Source organism: Sciurus vulgaris (assembly GCF_902686455.1).
Source record: "Sciurus vulgaris genome assembly, chromosome: 6".
NCBI classification, from domain to species: Eukaryota; Metazoa; Chordata; class Mammalia; order Rodentia; family Sciuridae; genus Sciurus; species Sciurus vulgaris.
The window spans coordinates 37,000,594-37,025,864 of NC_136466.1; the positions used below are offsets into that span (position 1 = coordinate 37,000,594).

The 25,271-nt window shown below is 44.0% G+C and overlaps 1 protein-coding gene and 1 pseudogene across 10 annotated transcripts in view; one reads left to right on the forward strand and one right to left on the reverse strand.

Moving 5' to 3' along the window:
• The window catches only part of LOC306663726 (uncharacterized protein), a 38,011-nt gene extending 15,876 nt beyond the window's left edge, over positions 1 to 22,135 (forward strand). The window contains exons 2-5 of one of the 9 annotated variants that reach the window (XM_079144276.1): positions 1,334 to 1,410; positions 3,946 to 4,014; positions 5,844 to 5,873; positions 7,170 to 7,427. In XM_079144276.1, coding sequence (XP_079000402.1) covers positions 1,334 to 1,410; positions 3,946 to 4,014; positions 5,844 to 5,870 — 173 coding nt within the window. In that variant the 3' untranslated portion in view covers positions 5,871 to 5,873; positions 7,170 to 7,427. Of the gene's footprint in view, positions 1 to 7; positions 145 to 929; positions 1,100 to 1,333; positions 1,868 to 3,945; positions 4,015 to 5,843; positions 5,874 to 7,169; positions 7,428 to 8,907; positions 10,416 to 21,703 lie in introns of those variants that run through there. The other 8 variants (XM_079144275.1, XM_079144278.1, XM_079144277.1 and 5 more) reach the window with 8 other exon arrangements.
• On the reverse strand, positions 1,890 to 3,756 carry LOC306663417 (H-2 class I histocompatibility antigen, Q9 alpha chain-like; annotated as a pseudogene). The gene is made up of 2 exons: positions 3,744 to 3,756; positions 1,890 to 2,869 (listed from the first exon to the last, which is right to left on the reverse strand). The product of its transcript is annotated as an H-2 class I histocompatibility antigen, Q9 alpha chain-like (transcript).
• Positions 22,136 to 25,271: the final 3,136 nt, after the last annotated feature.

A 25,271-nucleotide genomic window follows, 5' to 3' on the forward strand; every position in this document is an offset into this window, starting at 1 on the left:
TTTTCAGTATCACAGCTACCAGCCCAGCAGTGACCAGGACCATGCAGATAATCCCACCAACTACTATGCCATTGCCATGAGAGGATGAGTCTAAGGAAGGCAGAGAAAAGGGTGTGTTCCCCAAGACCATGGAGCTGTCTACAGGTGTTCTGGCACCCTCCCCTCCTTGACTCTTCATTAAGCCCAGCTCCTCACCCCAAGCCTCAGCACAAGCCTGGGTGCTGCACATGGCAGGTGTACCAGGCCTCCTCCCCAAGTGGCACCCGGTGCCATCCCTACTGGGGCATGTCTGCACACGCTCAGTCTCCAGGACCAGCTCCTTCCTACCCAGCCACCAGCTCAATGAGATATCTGGTGGGTAGAAGCCCAAGGCCCAGCACCTCAGTAGGGTCCCATCCTGGGTGGTCTCATCTGCACCACAGGAGTCTCTGCAGGAAAAGGAGAGAACAAGGCTGGTGAGCACCTACTCTGCCTATTCCTCATGCTTTATCTCTATGCCTTTGATATCTTCTAAGTGTGGAGGACAGGAAGAAGGTGGGGACAGGCACTCATGTTGGAACTTTGCAGGCACAGATGACCCATTACTACTCATCCTAAAGGGGCACTGCCCTGAAAATTCCCAAAGGGGATGTGACTTCCTACTCTCAACCTCTGAGTGGACATACCCACAACCTTTTTCACTCAGAGATCCTAGAATTTTTTTCCAGAGACTTTATATACCTATTCTTGACTTCCAGCACATAGTAGGTACCTAACAAGTGGTTGTTAAATAAAGGCAAGGATGATAATACCTTCCTCACCTTAGAACTAGGATGGGGAGAAGTTTGAAGCCCAGCATGAACTCTTTCCAGCATGGTGACCTGAGGGAAGCCCTCTAACTCTTCTGTTTCCTAAAGCGTAATGGGGGATTAATCATTCTTTCCTTTCAGGGTTGTTCTGAGGATTCAATAAGATGATCCTGTTAAAGGGTCTAGAACATGTCTTGTGCTAAGTGAGAATTCAACAATCACTTGTGTAACACACAATGACATGGAGCTTTGGGGAAGTGGGCATTGTTATTATATGCTATTCTGAAATATATATTTGGTTTTCATCTGCATGTCCTGCTCATAACTCCCTTCCCAAGACATCCCCACTGGGGTGTTTCTCCATGTGCTCAGCCTCCAGGGCCAGCTCCTTCTAGCCACTACCTTAATGAGATGTCCAAGGACCAACACCCCAGGATTGCCTAGAATTTCTTTTCCCTACAGCTGGTTATAGAAACTGTAATCTTTCTCCATCTTTCTTGAAGCTGGCTATAAAGAAATTCTCTGACCTACCTTTGTCATTCCAGAAGGGGTCTGCCTCATATACTGGAGGGAAGAGTGTTACACAGAGAGGCCAAGAAAAATGCTGCAGCAGACATGCCATGATGGGTTTCCCCATCCAGTCTATTATCAACAGTTCCTATGCAATGGAAGTCTCCACATGTACCCAAAAGGACAGGATTTGGAGTGATTCCACATTGCTGAACACATAAAGGCTCCCAGAGGGTAGCAGGCCTGGAGAGATCATGGGAACTCCATACCCCGCTCTCATTCTGTATTCTAAACATATCGTCATCTTTATCCTTTGTAACAGCCTTTGTAATAAATCCATAAACATAAATGTTTCCCTGAGTTCTGTGAGCCACCCAAGCAAATTAATGAGACCCAAGGAGTGGGTTGTGAGAAACCTAATTTATAGCTGGTTTGTCAGTCAGAAGCACAGGTAAAAAAAATACAGAACTTGAGTCTGGCATCTGAAATAGGGGTGGGGAAAATAGTCCTGGAGACTGAGCCTTCAGTCTGGCACTATTTCAAGGTAGACAGCATCAGAACTGAGGTGGATTAGAGGATGCCTACAGACAGGAGTTCATTGCCCAAGACAATGCTGTGGGGCAGAAGATACAGAATTCCTCATTCTATCACACCTGGAGCAAGGACTTAAGGTCCTGTTCCATGTGAGGAAGCTGTTGGCTAATTGGGCCTCCTTCTGGGCCCTGGTGGGCTCCTCCCAGAGGACACAGCCTTTCCCTCCCAGGCTTCTCTGTGAAGTGGGACAGCTCTTGTGAATCGGAGTATATGACTCTCTCTGCATGGCTGCTGCTGACTGGGCCTTTCCTCTCCAAGTAAGTCTCTGACTTCCCAGCTCCAGGTACCTGTGCAGGGAGGTGAGGAAGAGGCCTTCCAGGTAGGCTTTGTCATAACTCTGCATAGCAGCACTCTGTCTGCCACCACCACTTGGTCCACACAGCCACCGGCTCTGCTGACACCCAACCCAGTGTCTCTAGGTCCAGAGACAGGTGGAACTGCCCATCGAAGCCAAAAATGCCAGAAGTTGCAGGACTTGCCATCTTCATGTATCATATAGCCAAACACACGCTGAGCACTCTATGTGCCTGTGCATGCAGGCCAAAAGTCCCTGGTTATTGAGAGCCACAGGGCAGAGTCCATAAGAGCTAGGAAAAGCCTGCCACCTATGGGGCCTCCAAATGGTGGGGTGGGCATTGGCATTAAAAGAAAAAAAAAAAAAAAAAAAAAAGCTACCCAGATAATTCCCATGAGCAACCAGGTTATCCATGTACTGCCACTGGGTTTGTGGTAGCCCATCACCGTCCACATCTCCCAGGCCCTTTGCCTCTGGGTTTCTGTCTCCCTGTACTGGGCATCTACTGGTGCCATCCACAGGGCCTGAGGCTCAGCCCTCCCTCGGTGACTGTCATACCAGATGAAGGGCTAGTCATCCACATAGCCTACAGCCAGAAACTTGGTGAGGCCTGGGCCTGTCTCTGACAGGGCTAGGTAGTGGTAGTGAAGAGAATGGGTCCCTGTAGAAATATCAAAATGGTCTCAATGCATAGCTGGGACCTGCATGAGGTTTGTAATAAGATGGAGTGAAGGGTAGAAACCTATCTAAAGAGTATTCTGTCAGCAAGATAAAAAACTGGGAATTTTAAGGGTAGCTTAGTAGTAGAGTGTTTGCCTACTTAAACATTCTCCAGAGAAATTTGATCAAGGTCATTCATCATTCTTAGCTAGAATCATCTTGCCAAGTTGGTGGTTTATTATTTTTAAAATAGTCCCAGGGATTAAACCCAGGACCTCTCCCATGCTAGGTGGGGGTTCCACCACTGAGCTACATCCCCAGCCCAAGTTGGTGGCATCTTAATTTCCACTCCCTGTTTTTTCCATCTCCCACAGCAGACATTGCTACTCCATCTTTTCTGAACTTCAAATGCTGCCTCAAGACTACCATGTCTCTAAGAAACCCCAATACATCCATTCAGTGTTTCTAGAGATGAAATCTATTCGCAGCCAGTCTTGACTCCAGCTACTAAAACAATGCTATATCTTTAAAAAAAAAAAAATCACTGCACTGGGCTGAAGGTGTAGCTCAGTGGTGGAGTACATGCTTAGCAGGCATCAAGGCTCACCTGAAAAAGGAAAAAAATTCAGTTTTCTCAGAAATATCCCAGGCTCACTCCCCTACCTAATTAAACAGTTTTTACTTGAATGTCTCTTTCTCAGTGAGGCATTCCTTGCCTACTCTATTTAATACTTGCCCTCCCATCTCTGCATTATTTTTTTTCAGAGTACTAAAACCCCATCTCAGATATGCACTTTATCTTGTTAATGGTCAGGCTTTCCCCTGCAATGTCAGCTACTCAAGGTTAGGACATTATAAAATCTCTCATGTTTTGCCCAGAATAGCACTGGGCACACAGTTGGTGCCCATGTGTAAACAGTCACATGTGGCAGAAGTCAGACACATCTCCACACTTAAGACTCTCTATTTACTGCCTCTTTGTTGTGTTCTGGCCACACCAAACACCACCCAGGCCCTCTGAACCTGCTATTTCTTCTGCCCCAAGAATTTTCCTTCCTCTCTTGCCTCAGCCAATTTCTTTTCTTCCTTCTCTTTACAGCTCAAGTGTCCTTTCCTTCAGGAAGTTCTACTGATTCCAATCTGACATCCCTCAGAGGGGCCTTAACAGTGAGTGCTCTGTGCTTTCTGTAAAGATTATGGCCTCTGTGAGGGGGGGTGTTAGCGTAAACACTAGTCAGTGCCTGAGAAAGCACCTCCTTCTGGGCAAAAGAATAAGACAAAATATGATAATGAAGGAAATGGAAAAGGGAACTGGCTGCTCACCTTGTCTCCAATCTTTCGGTGAGGAACAAAGCAGTGTGACCTTTGTTGTAAAGTAAAAAAAAAATGTACTTACAAACATCTGAAGAAATCCATCTGTGCAGTAGGCATGCAACCTATCCCATATACTCCTGCTTGAGGTGTGGGGTAGCATCTCCATGAAGGCATGTAGGCCATCCATCCTATAGCCACCAAGGAGTGCCTGAATAATAAAATGTCCAAAACTTATCTGTTGAGTCCTCCAAGTTCTTTTTTTGGGATTGGTAATTAGTATGCTTGGGGCATTTGCAGATCTGGGATCAACAGTGGGCAATACATCTGACTATAATTGCTGTTTCCCCTTAAATCATACTTGGCATATAGTGAGAAGTTATTTTCTGCATTCGTTGAAGTGGGGGGAAAAAAGGCATAAATGGAAGTGACGAAAATCACAAGTGCTAATTTTTGAGTGATAGCTATGTGTCCTACACTGCTCTGCTTTTTATTCACTATCTCAGTTACTCTTCGCAAGGAACTTAGGAGGATGGTGTGATTGGCTTCATTTTACAGAAGAGGAAACTGAGGCTTAGTTGTTATGATTCAGTTTCTCATGACTGCAGCCACTTTGGGTCATAACTGCCATAATTGTTTTTGAGTAACCCTAGTGGTTTTCCTGAAGGAAAATAGATAGATAGATAGGACCATTAAGAGTCCTGTGTAGGTAGGGCTTTACAACCAGATCCTGGCTGCAGGTGTTAGAGGACAGACAGATAAGAATGGTGGGAAAATGAGGTTAAGAGAATAATTCTATAAAATGGACCCATTGTGCTGACCTCCACATGCTTTCTTTGCCAAAAAGCAATTTACCTGCTTGGCCTAAGTGGACAGGATACGTCACAAAACTTCCTGTTATCTGCAAAAAAATTTAGGCAGAAAAAAACATCGATAAGAGGAACCCAAGTTACTTTGAAGGGAGAATCATTTGTGACCCTTTTCACAGACCAGAGACTAGAAGATAAGGAGACTTCCTCCTACGCACAAAACCTGTAAAAATGATTAAGTATCTAATTAGAACTGCTTAGCATGGACCAAGGGAACCTAACATTGTCATGGCAATAAGTACTTGAAAGTCTGTAGTCACTCTGTCAGTCAAAAGTCAAGAGGTGGACTTGGGTGGAACTCTGGAAATTTCCCTGGGACCCCCAATAAAAATGGAGCACAGGAGAGGCAAGTTATCTCTCTCCTCTCTGAGAGGACTCACTCATTCCCTGGAGAGTGTCCCCCTTCCCTTTTCCTATCCCTTCAATAAACTCATTCTTGTAAATCTGAGCAACATGTCTGAAATCTTTTGACTTGATTGCAAGAATTAGGGTTTGAAGGAGGGGTCTTTGCGATGCTTCAGTTTTCCAGAATGCCCTACCTCTGTAACACAGGGATGCACCTGACTTTGATATTATCCTAAGATAAATCAGGTACATTTTAGCCAAGATGAAATTACTTTTGTCCTAACTCATAAATATGTCTCCCTTTTCTGACCCAAATTGCTGGAATTCAAAAGGTGGTCCACTTCACCTTTTGAAGATAGCTCTGAAGCTTATCTTTAAAAGGGACAGGTTTTCCTTTTCCTTTTATCCCTCTCCCCCTCCCTAACCTGGGGGCGGGGAACGAGATTACCTTGAGTTATCTGTGCTCCACAGGAAGAAGATATCTGCCTCAGGATCTAGAAAGTGAGTATCTCCCAAGTTAATAAGTGAAAGTTAACACCATCAGGATGCTCTGGGACCCCCTGTTAGGGCACACTTGGAATGTAGCCTTTGAAGGGATTCCTCCTGATGGGCAGAATCACAACTTCTGGGACAGGAGTCCCATTTGCTTCTCCTTTGCTAGCAAAGCAATAAAACTTCATTTTATTTTTCTCAAAACGGTGTCCTCGTTATTGAATTGGCACTGGGGACAATATTGGTTTTTGGTTACAGTATTGCTACCACTGAGGACCAGGATTTAGTCAGTGTGTCTCCCAATAAGTTACAATCAATGCAATCCTAGATCTGTGTAACTTTCTTCAGTCTCATGGCACCTTGAGGCTGGTCCTCATGGTAAGCTCACAGGAACGGGAAACAGACCTCAAATGATTCAGAGAAGCCTTTATTGCTTCGCGGACTTGGGCACCGTCAGGACACATTTTCTGAATGCGTTTTAAAAATGGCCATCAGTTACAGATGGGTACAATGATGTAATCATTGGAAGCTGCATATGTGCAGATTTGACCATCAGGGACTAGTTGAACAGGTTAAAACCTTAATTTAGGTTGAAACTCGTTGACTGGGGAGATAAGAATTTAGACTCTGAGGGATGAGTACTTAAATCTTGTCCATTGGTATTTGCTGTGCCTCCATTTAGGACTAATTAGCCATGGGGGAAGGTCAAGGTTTAGGGCCCAGCATTCAATATCTGCCCCTTTCCCTCAGGATCCATTGTTCCTTGGATAATTTCTCCTCCCAAGCTGCACCTTTCTCCATTTTTCTTGTGGGAGGAGGCTATCTTGCAGGAATATTATTTTCCATAACCCTTCATTCATACCCAGGTTTTTTCAGAACACTAATGGAAATCGAGTAGAGTATTCAAAGGCATGCACAAGAAAGAGGTGGGGCAATGCCTGAATTCTCTTCCCAGATCCTGCTGCCTTTTTGTAAGCAGGAAAAGAGGAACTGCCTCCTCAGGGCTGGAGAAACCTCATGTGGGGAAGAGGGGTCAAGGCGGAGGGGTATTTGAGTGAATAGTTGCCATCAGCATGGGCCAGCCTGAATGTGAAATTTTAACAGAGTAATTCACTTTTTAAGCGAAATTATTTTCTTCATTTCCCTCAGGAATATGATTTTTAATTCTATTTCTTCCTCCTCTGCTCTCTTCCCAACTTTCCCCCTCCCTTGATCTTTTATAGATCTTTAATAACCCTTCTCTTTCACATAATATTCTAAATTCTAAGTAGAGCCCTCTGTAACACCCTCTCCTCTTTGGGAAAGATGCTGGCCCCAGGAGGTTGAGGTTCCCTTTGGTGTGATGAAGAGGAAACAGAGACTAAAGACATGATACTCTTAGAAGAAGGCAACCCCCACCCAGCACAGGGATTTCCTGACTTTTATTCCATTATACCTCCTTTTCTCCCCTCACAAAATGCTGTTCCCTCACTGACCTCCCGGCCTTCCCTTGGAGATTTGAGATAGAAAATATTTCTGCCTTCCTCAAGTCTGGCTTTGAATAAACCTGTTTCCCTGCATCAATCTCTGTTTGGTTTTTTTTGTTGTTGTTTTTTGTTTTTTAATTTTGGTTGAGCAGTGAGCAGCAGAACCTTTGATTCCAGTAACAAAATGACTGGGATCTATCTCATGGTGCTATTTTTGTAAAAAACAAGAGTTAAGATCAGTGTGTCATGCACCTGATGAACTTGGGAGGAACCAAGTCTGGGGCTTTTTGTCACCATGACCCATTTCTTGGCTTTTGTTGTTGTTGTTGCAGTGCTGGGGATTAAACCCAGGCTTTCACATATGCTAAGCAAGAGCTCTCCTACTGAGCTACTTGCAGCTCCTTTTATTTTTTCTTCCTCTATGGTCACCTACCTAGTCCTGGGCACACGTGTTAAATTGTTTTTATTTTTGTTTTGACTTCCCCCACCCCGATTTATTGAGGTATAATTGACAAAAAACTGTATATTTAAGGATTACATTAAATGTAATATATATATATATATGTGATGTTGTGACACAATAGAACTGATTATCACAATTAACATATGCATTATTCCCTATAGTTACCTTTGGTTTTTACTTTAAGATCTACCCTCTTAGCAAATTTCAAGTTTGCAATACAATATTATTAACTATAGTTGTAAGGCCCCCAAAAAGGAAACCCCAACTCTGTCCCATGGATCCACGGCAACCCCAATCAACCGCAGGAGGCGTCACTTGATGCAAACCGCAAGAGGTGTTTATTCCAGCGCGCTGGGACCAAACTTGTGACTCACATGCAGGAGTCGAGGAGTTGAGTCCCTAGCAGAAAATCTTGTAGGTTTATGAAGGCAGAAACCACACATCGGGAGGGGTCGCACATGAAAGGGAAAAGGGGAACAATGCTGCCGGGAAAATTCAAAGGGGGTCTGGGTTTGCTGATAACATACAACATGTTTCACAATGTTTTACAACAGGGTGTAGATTCTGGTGTCTTAACTGCCTGAATACTATCTTGCTCCAATTACTCTTCTACTCTCTGTTTGGGGCTGTTTCCTGGAACAGCTTTAAGGGCTTTGTTCCCGTCACTGGGAGGGAGACCTTAGGGAGTTGAGATAAAATAGACAGCTTAAAAAAATGTCCATTCTTTCATAGTCACCATACTGTACATTAGATCTCCCATTCCTTGGTTCCTATCTCTAGCAACCCTGCCTGCCCTGGATAGGAGGGAGAGCAAATGACCCTGTGTCCTTGGATTGCTGCTGAACCTCCCAAGCAGTGAGATGTCTGTGCATTTTGGGTTTCATGTTCATAGTGTGGTAGATTGAATAATGATTTCCCTCCAAGATATCCCTGGAGCCTGTGATTATTACCTTATACAGTAATAGGAATTTTACAGATATGATTAATTTAAGGCTTTTGCGATTGAAGACTACTGGTCCTCAAGGAGAGGAACCCTGTGGCTGAAACAGAGTTCCCTCTGTAAGATGTTTTAACAATTGTTACCACCCCAACCTTTTCCCTAATCTTTCCCCAGATCTTTTGATGACCCATCCCTTTCACATGGCATTTTGAATTCTGAACAGAGGCTTCAGGTAATGGCCTCTTCTCTACTCATTTCCTTAGCTCATGAATTGACTTGAAGACAGACGAACTCTGTCTGAAAAGAGAATGCAGATACTGCCCGCCCCCCCAGAGGTCCAATTTCCTTTTGATGTTCTGAGGAGGAAGAAAAGTCAATAGAACCATAGAAACAGAAGACCCCTACCTAGCACTATAGATTTCCTGCCCATAGTCTCAAAGTACCCTCTTTTTTTTTTTTTTTTTCAATAAAAGCCTTTTGAGTTACCTGAAGATGAAGATTTAAGATGAAAATGTCTCTATCTTCCTCAGGGTCACCCTTGAATAAACCTGTTTTCTTCCTGTAGTTCATGTCTCACCATTACGGTGGAATTGTAAGCACCAAGGACCTTTAATTCCAATAACATAACAAGGAATGCAATTTTAGAAGCTGGAAGTCAAGGAAATGGATTCTCCCTTACAGCCTCCAGAGGGTGTGCATCTCTACCAACACCCTGATCTTGGCTGGGGGAAACACATTTTGGGAAGAAAAGGTTAAGGTTTCCCTCTCACTCAGAACATTGCACAATTAAAAACTTATGGTTTATTTCTGTAATATTCCATTTGATATTTTTGGACTGTAGTTGACCACGGAAAGCAAAACCACAGAAAAAGGGGAAATACCTTATAGATTCATGGCATTTGCAGTGCAGTCTGATGAAGTAACTCTGATATTTATTAGTCAAAGAGGAGGGAAGCTAGGGATCCTGAGTCAGCATGCTAGAGTTCATATCCTAATCAATGATGTGACTGCTCAGCTTTTGGTAGCTTTTGGTAACTTCACTGAGCCTCAGTGTCCCCATCTTATCATGGGGATAATAGCCAAATCCCTGCCACAGGGTGCTATGAGGCTTAGAACTTCCCTAATGCTGCACTCATGATATCTGCTCCCCTAAAGCCACCGTCCACTCTGTAGATCTCCCCATGTCACTTCTTCACTCCCCACCTCCTAAAGAAAAAAGCTTGGCTTTTCTGTTCTGGCATCGGAGTCCCTGATGGGAACCTTAGCCACTTTCCTTCCATTTCACTCCTATACTTTGACACAAGGCTGGTTTTAGATCTTTACTCTTTTTCTCCTCCTTGATTTGGGGGAGTGGGCAGCCCTGACCAATGCCCCAGTAAGGCTACAGGGCCTGTGTGTATCTCTACTGCACAGAACTGGCATCACCTGAGTGTGCATCCTAGGGAGGGACCATAAGAGAGAGGGATCCAGGATCTCTGGGGTTGTGTTAACTTGAAATCTTAAGAGAGTCAGCTTGGATAGGAAAAGATAACCTCTTTGTTTTCACTAATCTCTAGTTGAAATTTAGCCTTTCCTCTGTTGTGGGGTCCTGTCATCGACGCGTAGTGAGACCACCAGAAACTAAAATAGGAAAAAAGTTTATTTTGGAGAAAGAGAAAAGAAAAGAAAAGAAAAGAAAAGGAAAGAAAGAAAGAAAGAAAGAAAGAAAGAAAGAAAGAAAGAAAGAAAGAAAGAAAGAAACGAACTGACATGTCAGGACCACTACTCCAACTGGAGCAGTCATAGTGAGTGACTTCAGCAAGCTGGTTTTTAAAGTGAAAAACCATAAAAAATATTTTGGCAGGCCTTCCCCCCCACCAAGGAATGCAAGCATCCAGCTCCAGCTTATCTATTTCAGGCTGCACCTGGCGGGTTAGCAGGGTGAGCTAGGCTGGGGGGAGCCAGACTACCCATGTCTGAAACCAGCAGCTTCTGGGGCCCCAGAAGGGATGGGTTGCTTCACAGAAATGGTCACAATGTCCTTAACTGATGGCCACATTATTTTATCTCGGGTATTGTCTTTGTATTTACCACAGTCAGCACAACTCAAAGATTTTATTCACACTCATTTTGGTTTGGTCAATCTTAAGTAGATATATTTGTTCTATATCAGAGGGTCTCTACCGTTTTCTTTTTATAAGGGGTTCTCTACTCTTTCACACATCCCATGATGAACCAAGACAAGAAAGCACAGTAGGACAAGTAGAACCTGTGCAGTGATCTTGGGTAGAAACCAGAGTGCTTTTGAAACACATGACAGTTATTGTATACATCTGGAAATACACTTCACCCTCTCACAGCTTCCAAATGGTGAAAAATTGCTAATTTAATGCATTATTTAATGTGCTCACTTAGAGTAACATGTATTACTTATCACACATTTATTTTTTTAATTAAAAATTATCTTTTTTAGCTAAAAAATTTAAATAGCATCATTGCAACGTAATTGGGCTCCTTGGAAATCCTGTGTATTTTACTTTACATATTAAACGCTAAAACAGTCTGAGAAAAAGTTCCACCGCACAGAAACAGGTAGACATTCCGACTCCAAATACTCGTGCTGCCACCTAGCGTCTGCACTGGGCCCCGCTTTAGTCATCTGTAAACAGACAAGTCGGCGGGTATCCAAGGGTTCTGTATCCTGGGATTTGACCAACCAACCATAGATGGAAAATATTTGGGAAAAAAAATCGCATCAGTACTAAACATGTATATATATAAAATTTCAATTCCTAAACAATACAGCAGGACTATTTACGTGGCATTTGCATTATGTTAGGTGTTATAATCAGATGATTTAAAATATAAGGGAGGTTATATACAGATACTACCTCGTTTTACTTAAGGGACTTGAGCATCCATGGATTTTGGTATTCCTGGGCCGTCCTGACACCAGCTCTCCTCAAAATATCGAGGGATGACTTTATGTTCCACGAGAGAAATGGCAAAATACTTAGGAGAGAACCTGGCATAAAGGACACCAGCTAGGACTTCTCTCCAGGCCTGTGTTATCTGTGCGGTTGAGGTGGGTATGTCTTGTGGGTGCGGCAGGGAATCCAGGATGTGGTCATGCCTGCGCGCTGGGTCGGCCAGCTCTGCACACAAAACTGAAACTGGGAAAGAATGGAAATTCCAGAGGAGGTCAGAAAAACCCCTGATGTTCCTTCTCACTTTCCAGCGCCCAGGGAACGCAAAAGAGGGCTTTTTCCTTAAGACCTTAATTTCGGACAGGGGGCCTGGAAGCCCCACCGCTCTGGACCGGTCCTTGCTTTAGGCCGGTGGAAGGGAAAGTGCCAGCTGCCCTTAATTCACCCTTACCGCCTCCCAACAAAGTTTCCCCCAGGGCCTTCCAGGAGCACCCGCCTCAGTAGTCAAGCACTGGCAACGTTATCCGAGGGGGATCCACTAACTGCTCAGGAAGTTATGTCCCGGGCTAAGTTACAGAAGGGATGGGGTCACCGTCTGCACCTATTCAACGTTCCTCTCCAGCCTCCTGTGGCCCCCACCCACAGGGATGTTTCGGGCTCGGGAAGACAGAGTGGGAGGTGGCAAAGAGGAGCCGGCTCCAGGCCGTCGTCTCCTCTCAGACTGGGGATGGGGTGTCCAAGTCATCATTACCCAAACCCGGGATGGGAAAGGATCGGAGGTCCCTGACCCCTGCTCCTCTCCTCATTTGTCTCGGTCTCCCCCTCTGACCTGCTGTGCGCTCTGGCACCACCTCAGACAGCAGCAGCAGCAGCAGCAGCAGCAGCAGCAGCAGCAGCAGCGCCGGGCCCGGCTAGACTTGTGCGCTCCTGGGACCTCGTAGCCTCGGGCCTCTAGCATCGCGTGCTCTCTGGGCCGCGGGTCCTGTCCTAGACCTTGGGGCACCAGGCCTGGCGGCGAGTACAGCTGACGTCTCACCGCAGGACCTGCCTCAGGAGAAATAGGCAGAAGCACAGAAGCTCAGCACTGGGAGGGCCCAACCCTACAGTTTGGTGCTGTGGGGTTTGAGTTTCCACACCGCAGCGCCCCTGGCGCCCTTTCGCTGTCAATTTCGCGGCTCGTTGAACGCCCAGGAGCTGGCCAGGGAGGGGTGCGGACCAGAATAGTAGAGAATGCCCCCAGGGTTTGGCCCAGCTGCCGGTCGCAGTATTCTTCCATTTTGCGTTTCCCTCCGTTGGTCCTTGGAAGTAGAAACCCAAGAAAACGAGAAACCAATAGTATTGATAATTGAGAAATAAAGCTTACATGCTTCACTACCTCTTGAAACGAGACGATCCCGCTAATGCCATTTAAAAAGTAGTGAGGTGGATTAGTGTTCACCAGGGAACGGAAGGAGCCCCACTGTGATGATCAAGTCCAGAAGACATTTAAGTGATAGCAATGGTAGACTGACTTTGTGAGAGAAGAAGAGAAAAAGATCTGTGAGGCCAGCCTCACCCAGCACTTCTTATGAAGGACTTTATGACAGGTCTGGCACCACCCAGGCATCTTGCCTGTGCACTCCTGCATCTCCATGGAGGGAAGTTTCCTCTGAAGTTGCCACTAGGCCCCTTGTGTTTTGTCTGGTTTCACAGTCTTAGCTGAGAGACACTTCTCTAGGGCTCCTGTTCCAGGGATTTGGCCAACTCTCCCCCAGCCTTGGCTGTATTCTCACCACTGTGCTTCTATCCAAATATCCAGGGTAATTCTCCTACAAGTGTTTTCCACTGGAAACTGAAGACTGAATTCACCTGTAGCTGCATCTAAGACTCTCAGATCCCAAGATGTGGATGCCTTACCTATCTGGGCTGAGGACCCAGTAACTTGGGCAGAATCTCTAGTCTGCTGTTAGCAGGATGGGGAAGCTCCTCATCAAAATAGAGTTAATTGCCTCATAGCTAAAACAGTAAAAACAAGTCAGTTAATAAGACAGTCAACAGCTGGGTGAGGTAGCGTACTCCTGTAGTGACTTGGGAGGCTGAGGCAGGAGGATTGTGCATTCAAAGCCAGCCTTAGCAACTTATCCAGGCCTTAGCAAGATCCTTTCTTAAAATATAAAAGTGCTGGGGTTGTGGCTAAGTGGTTGCACATACCTGGGTTTATTCTCCAGTATCAGCCACCCCCCTACCCCCCATCCTCCAAAGTCAACAATTCTGAAATCAGTAATGTTAGTACCAGCAACATTAATTACTTCCACTTGAACATTGGGCCAAGCTTCCTGTTGGCCAGGACTTCCACAGGCTTCTGTAGTATATGCAGAGAGAACACAGCAGGAACCTAGACTCTCATTGAAGGGATCTCATTTGATACTGTGCTTTTAAGACAGTCTCTTTGAGCAAAGCTGAAACTGACCTAATAAAGATTTTTGGGAATCACAATGCTTAATTTGTGTGTGTGTGTGTGTGTGTGTGTGTGTGTGTGTGTGTGAGGTGGGGAGGGGGGCAGAACTGGGAATTAAACCCAGGACATTGGGCATGCTAGTGAAAGTTCTGTACCACTGAACCATGCCCCAGACCTTTTTATTTTTAATTTTTGAGACAAAGTCTCACTAAGTTTCCCAGACTGGCCTCCAAATTGTGATCCTCTTACCTCAGCCTCCTAAGTAACTGGATTTACAGGCATGCACCACCCTGCTGGCTCACAATACTTAGTATTGGGGGATTTTTTTTTTTCATTTTTCTTTTTAAATTAAAAATCATAATTTTACATAGGGGGTATTGGGGGATTTTGAAAGCTAAAAGTGTTTAGGAAACTTGATTACTTTCTGCTTGAAGGTAGTGGCTGATGTACATTGGTTGCTAATGAGCTGACTTTCAGAAGTAAGGTCACTCAGGCAAATCAACTCTGCACAGGTTGAAAACAGGTTCTGGTGGTTCCTTGTTTCTATGGCTACAGAACAATCTGTCTTTTCTTAGGCATGTGGGAGCTTTATTCTCTTATTTCTTTCTTTTTATTTTGGTACTGGGAATTAAACCTAGGGATACTATATCCCTTGGGAGGCCTCCTTTTTATTATTTTATTTTATTTTTTTGTGGTGCTAGGGATTGAACCTAGGGCCTTGTGCTTGCAGGGCAATCACTCTACCAACTGAGCTACATCCCCAGCCCCCTCCTTTATATTTTAAGATGGCGGCATTGCTGAATTGCTGGCCTTTATACTTGCACAGTCCTCCTGCCTCAAATTCCAAAGTAGCTGAGATTTCAGGTAGGTATGCACTACCATGCCAGCCTATTCTATCATTTTTTTATAAGTTATTTTCTGATTTTTTTTAAATTAGAGCTTTACAATTATACTTAGTAGTTGGTTTCATGCCAACAAACTTATGCATGCATGGAATTTGATTTCAGTTCATGATCCCTTTCCCTCCCTTTCTCCCCCTGCCCATTCTCCTTCCTCTCTTCTACTAGACTTCTATTTGCCCATCTATTTATTCATATTTGATTGCCTCATTTTACTTATGAATAAAGGCAAAATTCCCTGTAGTATATGCACATATCAGAAGTTTTAAAGAATTTATTCTGCATTGCCTCTCCTTACCCATTTGTCCCCTCTGCCTCTATTATTTCTCATTGTACATATGACATGATGCCTTTTTTAAAAAATAATTTTTAGATGTTGATAGACCTTTATTTTATTTTATTTACTTATTTGTGGTGCTGAGAATTGAACCTAGTTTCTCACACATGCTAGGCAAGTGCTCTACCATTGAGCCACAACCCCTGTCCATGCCATGATGTCTTGATATATAGAATGAAATTATTAATGCTGTCAAGAAAATTAACATATCCATCACCTCAAATAGTTACTTTTTTCTTTTTGTGGTACTGGGAATTGCAATTATGGGTGATCTACCACTGAGCTATATCTCCAGTCCTTTTTATTTTTTGTTTTGAGACAGTCTTGCTAAGTTGCTCAGACTGGCCTTGAACTTGTGATCTTCTTGTCTCAGCCTACCAAGTCATTGAGATTATAGACATCACCACCATATTAGTTATTTTGTGTGTTCAGAGCATCTAAAATCTCTTAGCAAATTTTCAGTATATAATATAATAATCTCTAGACTTATGTAACTGCACGTTTGTATCCTTTAGCTTGTATCTCATTTCCTCCTCACTCCTGGTAACCATGATTCTATTCTGTGTGTCTATGTATTCAGATTTTTAAAGGTTCCACATATAAGTGAATCCTACAATATTTTTCTGTCTGTGTCTAATTTTTTCACTTAGCATCATGTCCTCTACTTATATCCATTTTGCTATAAATAGCAGTATCTTCTTTTTAAAAACGGAATAGTATTCCATCATGTGTATTTGCCACAATATCTCTATCCATTTGTCCCTTGATGGACACCTAGGTTGACTGTAAATCTTGGCTAGTATGAATAATGCTCCAGTGAGTCTGAGGATTCAGATACCTTTATGAGGTGTTTGTTTCATTTCCTTTGCATATATACCCAGCAACGGAGAATCTATTTTAATTTAATTTAATTCTTGGTGCTAGGGATTGAACCCTTGCAAACTCTAAGCACAAGCTTTGCCTCCAGCCCCCAGTAGTTCTATTTTTAAGAACTTCTGTACAATTTTCCATAATGACTACATTATGGAATTTAACATTAGGAGTGTGGGAACTTTTTCTTTAATTTTTAATTTTTTTGTTACTTGGGATTGAATTCAGAAGGACTTTGTCACTGAACTACATCCCTAACCCTTTTCACATTTAATTTTAATTTTAATTTTTGGTACTATTGATTGAATGCAGAGGGGCTTAACCACTGAACTACATCCCCAACCCTTTAAAAAAATATTTTATTTAGAGACAGTCTCTCACTAAGGTGCTTAGGGCCTCCCTAAGTTTCTGAGACTGACTTTGAACTTGCAATCCTCCTGCTTCAGCCTCCCAAACTGCTGGAATTACAAGTATACGCCACTGTGCCCAGTTTATTTTTTAATTTTGAGACAGGGTTTTGCTAAGTTGGTGAGGCTGGCCTCAAACTTGAGATTTTCCTGCCTCAGGATCCTGAGTTGCTGGGATTACAGGTGTGTGCCACCATGCCTAGCTAGGAGTGTGGGAATTTTAAAATTATCATTCTCTATAATCTTTTGCAAAGGTGTTATCTACTAATGATAGGGTCCCCGTCCACGGTTCCTCATTTCTCTAGTCCCCAGATTTTTGAGGGGTGAAGGAAGGAAGAAAGATGGTATAGGGCGTGTTTCTGCTGAATAATGTAAAGTGGCTCTAATGCACTGTGTCTTCAGGGAAAGTCACAAAGAAAATTTTCTCTCCATCCTGGACCTATATTCTGGGTTGAAGTTTTTGACTTCTCTCATGCCTCCCTCATCTCTCTGAGTCTGCTTAGTTCACCTTTTGAGAAGGATGAGGCAAGAGAAGTTTATCCAGGTTCACAGACAGGAGGGATGTTGGGTGTTGGGTGGGTATAGAAGGAGAGAGAGGAATATAAATAGATGAGGGCTCCTGGCTGGTGAAAATGAAAAGTTATTGTGACCCTGAAGCTGACAAAAACATGGCAACCTCATACTTGAGAAACATGTTTTATGGCACAAACCTGTCCCCTGTATAACAAAGGGCATAGCTGGGACCTGTCAAGTCTGTGGGCAGATAGCCTTTCAGAACTGGCAGGTCTTTTAGAAAGGGCCAGCTCTGTACTAAAGAGCAAGCCAGCACATCTGTTCCTCCTGCTTTGTGTGACCAGAGAGGTGTCATCCACTGTTCCTGCCTCTGCCTACAGTGTGGTCTTTAAGCACCTGTGTCAGGAACTGGACATTTCTCTCTGACCCAGAAGAGAGGACAGAGAAAATGGAAGAGACAAGTATAATATAATATAAAGCTGCTCCCCCGCCCTTCATGCGGCAGTCATTTCCCTGCCGCCCAACTTACAACCTAACTTGTCAGGGTGTGAACATCCTAGCTAGCCATTGGTTCATCAGTCAGCTTGCAAGTATTCTTCTCCACTATTGGTTCCTGCCAGCACGCGCGAGATTCCAATATCTGGGAGAAGCTCGTCCGCCATTCTTTTCCTTTCTTTCCAGCCCCTGTTGGAGGCTGTAGTCATCCGCCTAATAAAATCTCTAGTGCGAGTTCCCATGTCCAGAGTGGCCCGACAGTACCCAGAGTTCCTGCTTCCCTGGATTTAAGGGTCTGAGCTGTCTTGGGACCCGAACTGAGCCACATTTTTCTTACAAAGAGGACTTATAACCTGTGAGCAGATGGTCCCAAGTATCTCCAATCCAGGAAGATCATCATTTGACTCTAAACAGTGACGCTACTTGGCTACTCCTGTGATAAAGCCCATACCTGCTTCCCTTAATGCTAGGGAGAGGATTGGGGGCTAGAAGGTGAGATGATGGGAAGAAAGAGAGGAGGAGCTGTTTCCAGCTTCTCTTGGGAGGAAGCTCACTGGTCAGAGAGGACCTGCTGACTGTGGTCACAGACTGTCTTCACTAGGAGGTCATTGCCTCCTAGTGCTACCGCTGTTTACCGGTGATGCACGCCAAGGCAAGCATATTAAGCAGGTTTTATTTAAAAGCATAATAATAGACTTCTCCTGGGAGGGAGAAGGGGGCCATGGTTGATCTTCTAGAATCCCAAGAAGTGAGCACGTCCTATATCTTTTATATGTTAAGGTCTCTTTTGTTCTCCAGTTCTCTCCCCCCTTATCTCTCCTTCCTGCCTACCTGACTAGGCCTGGTTTTGCAGGTGAAATGCATAGAGTGAGAAGCGAATGGACAGGGGGAGGAACAAAGTGATTCAGTCAGGTAAGGGCCCAGGGGGCATTAATTAGCAGCTCTTTGCCTGTAGTCCCTGGCAAGCAAGGGTAAATTTGGTAATTAATGGGCTCCGAAGATCCTTGACATTCCATTCTCTCAGGGGCAGTCTCCAACTTCAGAGGCAGATGACTCTCATGGCCTCCATTTTCTCGATTTGACCTGATCCCCTATTCCTACACTTATTTCCTGTCCCTGATTCTGGCTTCACTAGCAGGATGCTGCTCTTCCCTTCTATGTGAAACCCACCTTCCCATACATTTCAAAACTTCGCAGTCGAAAGGAGGATTAGGAAGATGAGGAGGACACATGCTCTAAAGCCAACCAGAAGTTGAACAATGTCATTCTGAGTCAGTTTCTCCCAGGCAGGAGGAACAAGCCAGTTATCCCATCCCCAGGACCAAATTCTTAACCTCAGAAGCCCTAGAGACCCCCACTGGTGTAGAATCAGGCATACAGCTGAGTGCATGGCTAGGCTTGTGGAATAAGAGGGGGACCCAACATTGTGGAGGTTTTCCCAGTCAGTCCAGGAAGGGGCTCCTCTAACTACACACTGTGTCCCAAGAAGCCCCTATATATGACAGAACTGAGAGTGTTTATTCTGCCATTGTCATCTCTCCTGAGGCCATAATGAAGGTCTTATTCAGTTCTGCGCTTCTACCTGGTAGGTGTATCTCAGCTCCTCCAGGACACCTCCAGAACCTCCCATTTCTGCACGTGCTGTCTCCTACATGTTCCACATCCTTGACCAGGGACTCTGTAGTAGAGCCAGATCACTGAGAAGTCCCTTGTAGGAAGCCATGAGCCCAGAACTTCAGCGTTGTCTCCCTGTGGGATGCTCACAGTGTGGTTTACCCACATGAAGAAAGGTGCTAGGGGAAGGGAAGAGGACATTATATGCAGGGTGCTGGATCTTCCTGAAGAGGGTCTTTTCCCACCCTCTCTCTGCGTTCATGGGGTGCAAGAGTGAGTGGGCATACCTTCTCATTCACCTCATTCCTAGCCTTGATTAGACCTATGATCCTCTTCTAGAATAAGAAGACTCTTTCCCTGTCCCTGTCCTCTCCCTGGTTTCTGGGGGCAAAACTTTAGCAGGGAATAATTACACACCCGGGAGTTTCTGCTATGAGGGCTGTGAACCCAGAGCACCTGGGCACTCAACCAGCACTCCCACCAGCCAGTTGGGGCCCCAACCATCTCTGTAAGGTGGGGAGCACCCAAATTGCCTGCTAAGGCTTTAGGAGGATGCTCTGAGGGTTAGATGAGGGTGCTAGATTATTCACAAAGAGCTATTCAGTTGCTTATGAAAAACAACTCCTTTGTACATCTGATCTTTGAATTCCTGGAAATTTACTATTCACAGCTATGAATTGTAAACTACTAGGACTTTAGCAAAGAAAACATTAAAAAATGAAAGGAAGTGTAAACTTGGGGGCACAGCTAGTGGCCAAATACAATCGGACAGAAAGCAGCCGAAGCAAGCTTTATTGAAATTTGGCTCTCAGGCGACATTCCCAGCCCCTGGGGTACAGGTCAGGGTAGGGAGCTGGAGAAAATCCGGTGGCTCTGCTCCCTGGCATCTTTATAGGATGGAATGTTTATAGGTCTTTGCTGAGTGATAGGGGGAGGTAAGGGTCAGTGGAGTTTTTCTAACCCTGTTTGATTGGTCGCCATGTGGCATGCTACCCTTTGCCTCAGTTGCTCCGCACTCCCTCATATAGTTGCTCAAATTCCGACCTAACAGGAAGGAGGGATGATTAGCTGAGATGACACATATAATGTGAAAGTCTGGTATAATGCAGGGTACACAGTAGGTGTTCAATAAATGTTTGGGGCTGTTATTTAGGAATCTGAGGCCAATACTCAAGTTAAGGCTGCTGTCTACCACCTGCCTTACACATATTGAAGGGGGATGGAGGAATGACTGGGGACTCTAATCAGAAGAGGCAGACTGAGAGAGGGATCCAGGAGCCCAGGCTAGGTTGGTAAAGGGCACCATGTTTTTGCCCATACAAAGAGAATAGCCAAGGAAGTGTTTTGTAAATAGAAACATCTGGAAATATCCAGTCTGTTAGTGAGATAATGGAGGTTCATTTGTATCTCCAGGGAAGTTTCTGGTAGTGCTGCTGAATCTGATTGCCATTCCACCAAGTTCTGGTCATGAAGAGCCTGGCCTGACCATATTCTCAATTTAGAAGACACAAATAAAATACACTTTACCATGGCCCCCATCTAACCCTCAGAGCGAAACAAGAAGAAATCTCACTTGCCAAATGCAACTACCCCATTGCTAATGCCACTGGGGCCTATTTCACTCTTTCACTTTGCTCTTCAATTCTCTGCCATTCCACCAAGTCCCGTGGCCAATGCAAATTCCGTGGCCAAGGCTATGAACAGCAGTAGGGAAATACATGCCAGGGCAGGTGGGATACTGGAGAGAATCTACTCAGAGAATACAGCCCCCATCATCATCAATTATTCCCTGACTATGACTGTCACCTCCCAGCTCCACAGTACCCTACCCGAAATCACTCAGCATGACCAGTTCTAGAGTATGATGCTGGGCAGAAAATTGTACTTCCTAAGACACCCTCCTTAGTCAGAGAAGCATCAGGGTATATTACTTCTACAATAAGGTACTGAAAAGCATACCTTTGGCATGCTAAGATCTACCCCACCCTGCATCCCCCTGTCTCCAGGAATCTTTATCAGTGCATAGAACTCTCCCCAGGACATGAAGTTCATAAGGTGGCCTACATTTATACTTGCCTGAAGTATAAACTGTGTAGTTTCCAGCTGCTCTACTGTCCTCAGGGTCTCCAGCTTCCACCTTCACAGGTGTTGGGCTAAACACTAATCAGTGCCTAGGAAAGCTTGCAGTGAGATAAGTTTTCTAAAACAAAGTGGTGAGGAGGGAAATGGAGAGCAGGAACTGTCCACTTCCCTTGTCTACAATCTTTGGGAGAAGATCTAAGCAGAGTGACTCTGGTTGTAAAGGAAATGTACTTATAAAATACTGGAAAAAATCCACCTGTGCTCTTTGCATGCAATCTTTCCTGTATATTCCCCCTGCCGGTAGGCATAAGGTAATCTTCCATTTTATCCTGGTCTGCCACCATAGAGGAGTGGATAAGTAATAAAATGTCCAAACTTCTCCGCCGAATCCTCAAAGTTTTATCTTTCAGTTTGGAAAACAGTACACTGGGGCATTTGCAGTGCTGGGGTTGAAGAACAGGTATGTTATGAATGTTCCCACTGTGCCATCTGAAGAGCTAGTCACATTTCTAACTCATAGAACATTTACTCCATAAGGGACAAACTTGAATACCTTTCCAATTCTTTTCTTTTTTTCCTGACAAAATATGTATCATTCCCAGATATATATGGATATCTATTCATAACTTGGATACTTAGTCAATTTTTCCACCCAGATTTTCTTCTATATTCTTCTACAACTATGGGCATCCAGTTACTCTGCACAATCCAGGGGACTCCTTCACATTGTATTCTCAGTTTGTTTCATTTCCTGGAGTGTGGAACTTGATGAGCATGATATACCTACATCTGCACACCTAGTCCCACAGAATGTTCTGTGCCAAAAGCATTACCAGGTTGATTAAAGAACGGAGGAAGCTAGAGGAGCAAGGGGGAGCCTCATAGTGGTCATTTGCTTTTGCTCTCAGGGTTGGTGGTTGATGCCAGGGAAAGCTGCCCTGGTGATGGGTCATTGAGCACAGGCTTGAGAGATAGGGAAAAAAATGAAGGGGTTTGGGGAGAGTCTTCGGCACAGAGAACAGTGTGTGCAGGACCCAAAGGGTGAACCAGTAAACTGAAGGGGTCTCCTAGGAATCAGCAAGTCATTACAACTCTCCATCACAAGATATCTCCACGTATCAGTCACCTGAAGCAGTGGTTAAAGGCATGCACATAACTTCTAGGTTCTAATTTGGAAAATTCACAGAATTGAAAGCTTTCTCTCAGCTCTACATATTCTTTTTTACTTCTGACCTGATGTCTTACTCATTTTTTAAGTTTTAGAGTCTTGTCAAATAACATGACAAGCTCAGGAAGAAGAGAGAAGAACCATGAGATAGGAACATGATGAGGGACCATCAGGAATGATTACCATTTACTGTGGATTTGTGCATGCGTCAAACATTTATTGTGTCTACTGGGTGCTAGGAATTCAGAATAACAACTTTTCAAAATTATAACTGCTGTAAAATCAGCTCTGGATTCAGGGTAGCAGTATCAGTGAGAGAGAATCTCACTTCTCAGCATCAAATTACACATCCCCTTCATTTATATTCCTGAGGGAGATTCAGTCTGAGTCTTTATAACTGATTCAAATGTAAGGCAATAAGGTGAGGATTGATCCAGGAGTAGGAGCATAAAATATCTGGGGTCGCTGTGTGCAGTGGAACATGCCTGTAATTCTAGTGCCTTAGGAGGTTGAGGCAGGAGAATCACAAGTTTGAGGCCAGCCTCAGCAAATTAGTGAGGCCCTTAGCAATTGAGCGAGACTCTGTCTCAAAAAATAAAAAATAAGAAATAAAAAGGGTCTTGGGGTGGGGTATAGTTCAGTGATAAAGTGCCCCTGGATTTAAAAAAAAAAAATATATATATATATATATATCTGGGATCTCTTCTGAGGGCAAAAGGACCAGACCTGCTGAACAGTGGTCTAACACCACTGGGGCACCTGGTCCCAGACTGAATGATAGGGTCCACTGGGGTCAGGTGTCTCACTGTTCCCATTTTCCTTCAATAACCAGTAGTGTTAGACCTGTAGAGAGCCCACCTTTTCTGTGCAAATGTGCAAAGCTCTTCTTTTTTGAAACTGGGGATTGAACCCAGGGGTGTTTTGCCACAGTCCTTTTTCCTTTTCTTTTTTTTTTTTTTTTTTTTTTTTTTTTGAGACAGGATCTTGTTAAGTTGTTGTGGGTCTTGCTAAATTGCTGGTGCCAATCTTGGAGGTGTGATCATCCTGCTTCAGGCCCCCAAGTTTCTGAGGTTACAGACATGTGGTGGAAATCTCTTCTTTTTTAAAGAAGAACTATGGCATCTTTTGCCACGGTTCAAGGAAATGATTTTACATACAGAAGGTCTTTCTAAAGTTGAGCCCCATGGCAATGAGTCATCTAGTGACTGAGCAAACTTTCTCAATACATTTTTTTTGGGGGGGTCAAGACATGCTATTTATTATCTTGATTATTTTTTGAATCACTCAGTTAGAATCCAATAGTCCCATTGATGCAGAGAAAATAAGGATTAGAGAATTAGATCATCAGTAAGCAGCAGTCTGTAAAACTATTGCCAATTATTTCAGGAAAATAAGTGACCTGAAAGAGAAGCTAATCCATTTGGTCCCCATTGATTTGCATACATATTTTTCACTTTTTTAATTTGTTATTTTTACCTATATATGACAGTAAACTTTCTCAATACATTGAATCAGTTTTTCCCGTAAAGACTCATCCCTCTCAACATAGTGTTGGAGTTCTTGCACTGACACATACACATCCTTAGCTGTGTTTTTCCAGTCATGCATCATCCACCCCAAAGTAAGACCTGTAGAAGGTTAAGGTGCCCTCCAGCTTTTCCATCATTATTACTGATGAATCTCACAAAAGGGGTGGGGGCTGATGCTCCAGCATCTGAAACTTCCAGTCACAACTTCTGTTTTAGGGACTCCCTTGTTAGGTCAGTGGTGTCCTCAGTAACACTGGACAGGCATTGCAAAAAGTTGTGATGCCGTGAGCGGGATGATCCCTCAGAAGGGAGTTCCCTAGCATAGGAAAGTCATAGTTAGACACATGAATACTGGAGACTAAGAAGACTGGAGCACCATTCGCATTGGCCTTTTGCAGCTGTGTTAGTCATCTCAGATAACTCTTCTAGGAAATTGTTCTAACTGAAGGTCTTAGTTTTACACATTTTTTCATTGTATGTATATGTCCCTGTGAATTTTTGGTCAAAGTAGAAATTCTTCATTTTTGCAAAGGCTTTGACCAGCTGTGCATCGTTTTATCTGACCCATATAGCAGAGATGATAAGGAAAAAGTTATGCTCACCAAACATAATTTTCTTTGGATACTTTAGTGCTTAGAAGTTAGTGGGTCCCAATCCCAGGTAGGTCTGATATCATCACACTAGGAAACTTTGGGTGTTCATAAGGAATTCTCCCATGGCTTTCTCCACTGTCCCAGTGGCAATTGCACCTTCTTCTTTTCCCACACCCCTCAGAGCATTGATAAAACTGGGCTTCTCTGTCTTACTCTCCCGTCATTTGGAGGGGCATTCTTGATGTCTTTCAATACATCACTGATTGCAGAAACTGTGTCCTGAATGTCCCCTTCCTCCAGATGCGATTGAATCAAAATGATGGTTTCTATAGAGAGGACAATGATTTCCATCTTGGATGTTTTACAAAACTTGTCAAAACTGGAGGCCAAATTATAAGTCTTTTGTATTAGGGGTTGTGGAAGATCATGGCTGTGAACAGTAGAAGGCACTAGAAGTCAGGAGAGGAAAGGACAAAAAGTTAGTATCCCAGGGAAGGGCTGGGATTTGATGTTAAGGAAAAACAGAACCTCAGATGCTGCCCCAGGTTAGAGCCAGACAGGTACCTCTTCCTTTCTAGATGTGGGTATTGCCAGGACTTCTAGACAAGATGTAAAATTTGCCCCAGCTCAGGCTCTTTTATCTTTACCAATCTCCTGCTTTTAAATACTTTCTATTCTTCAGACCAAA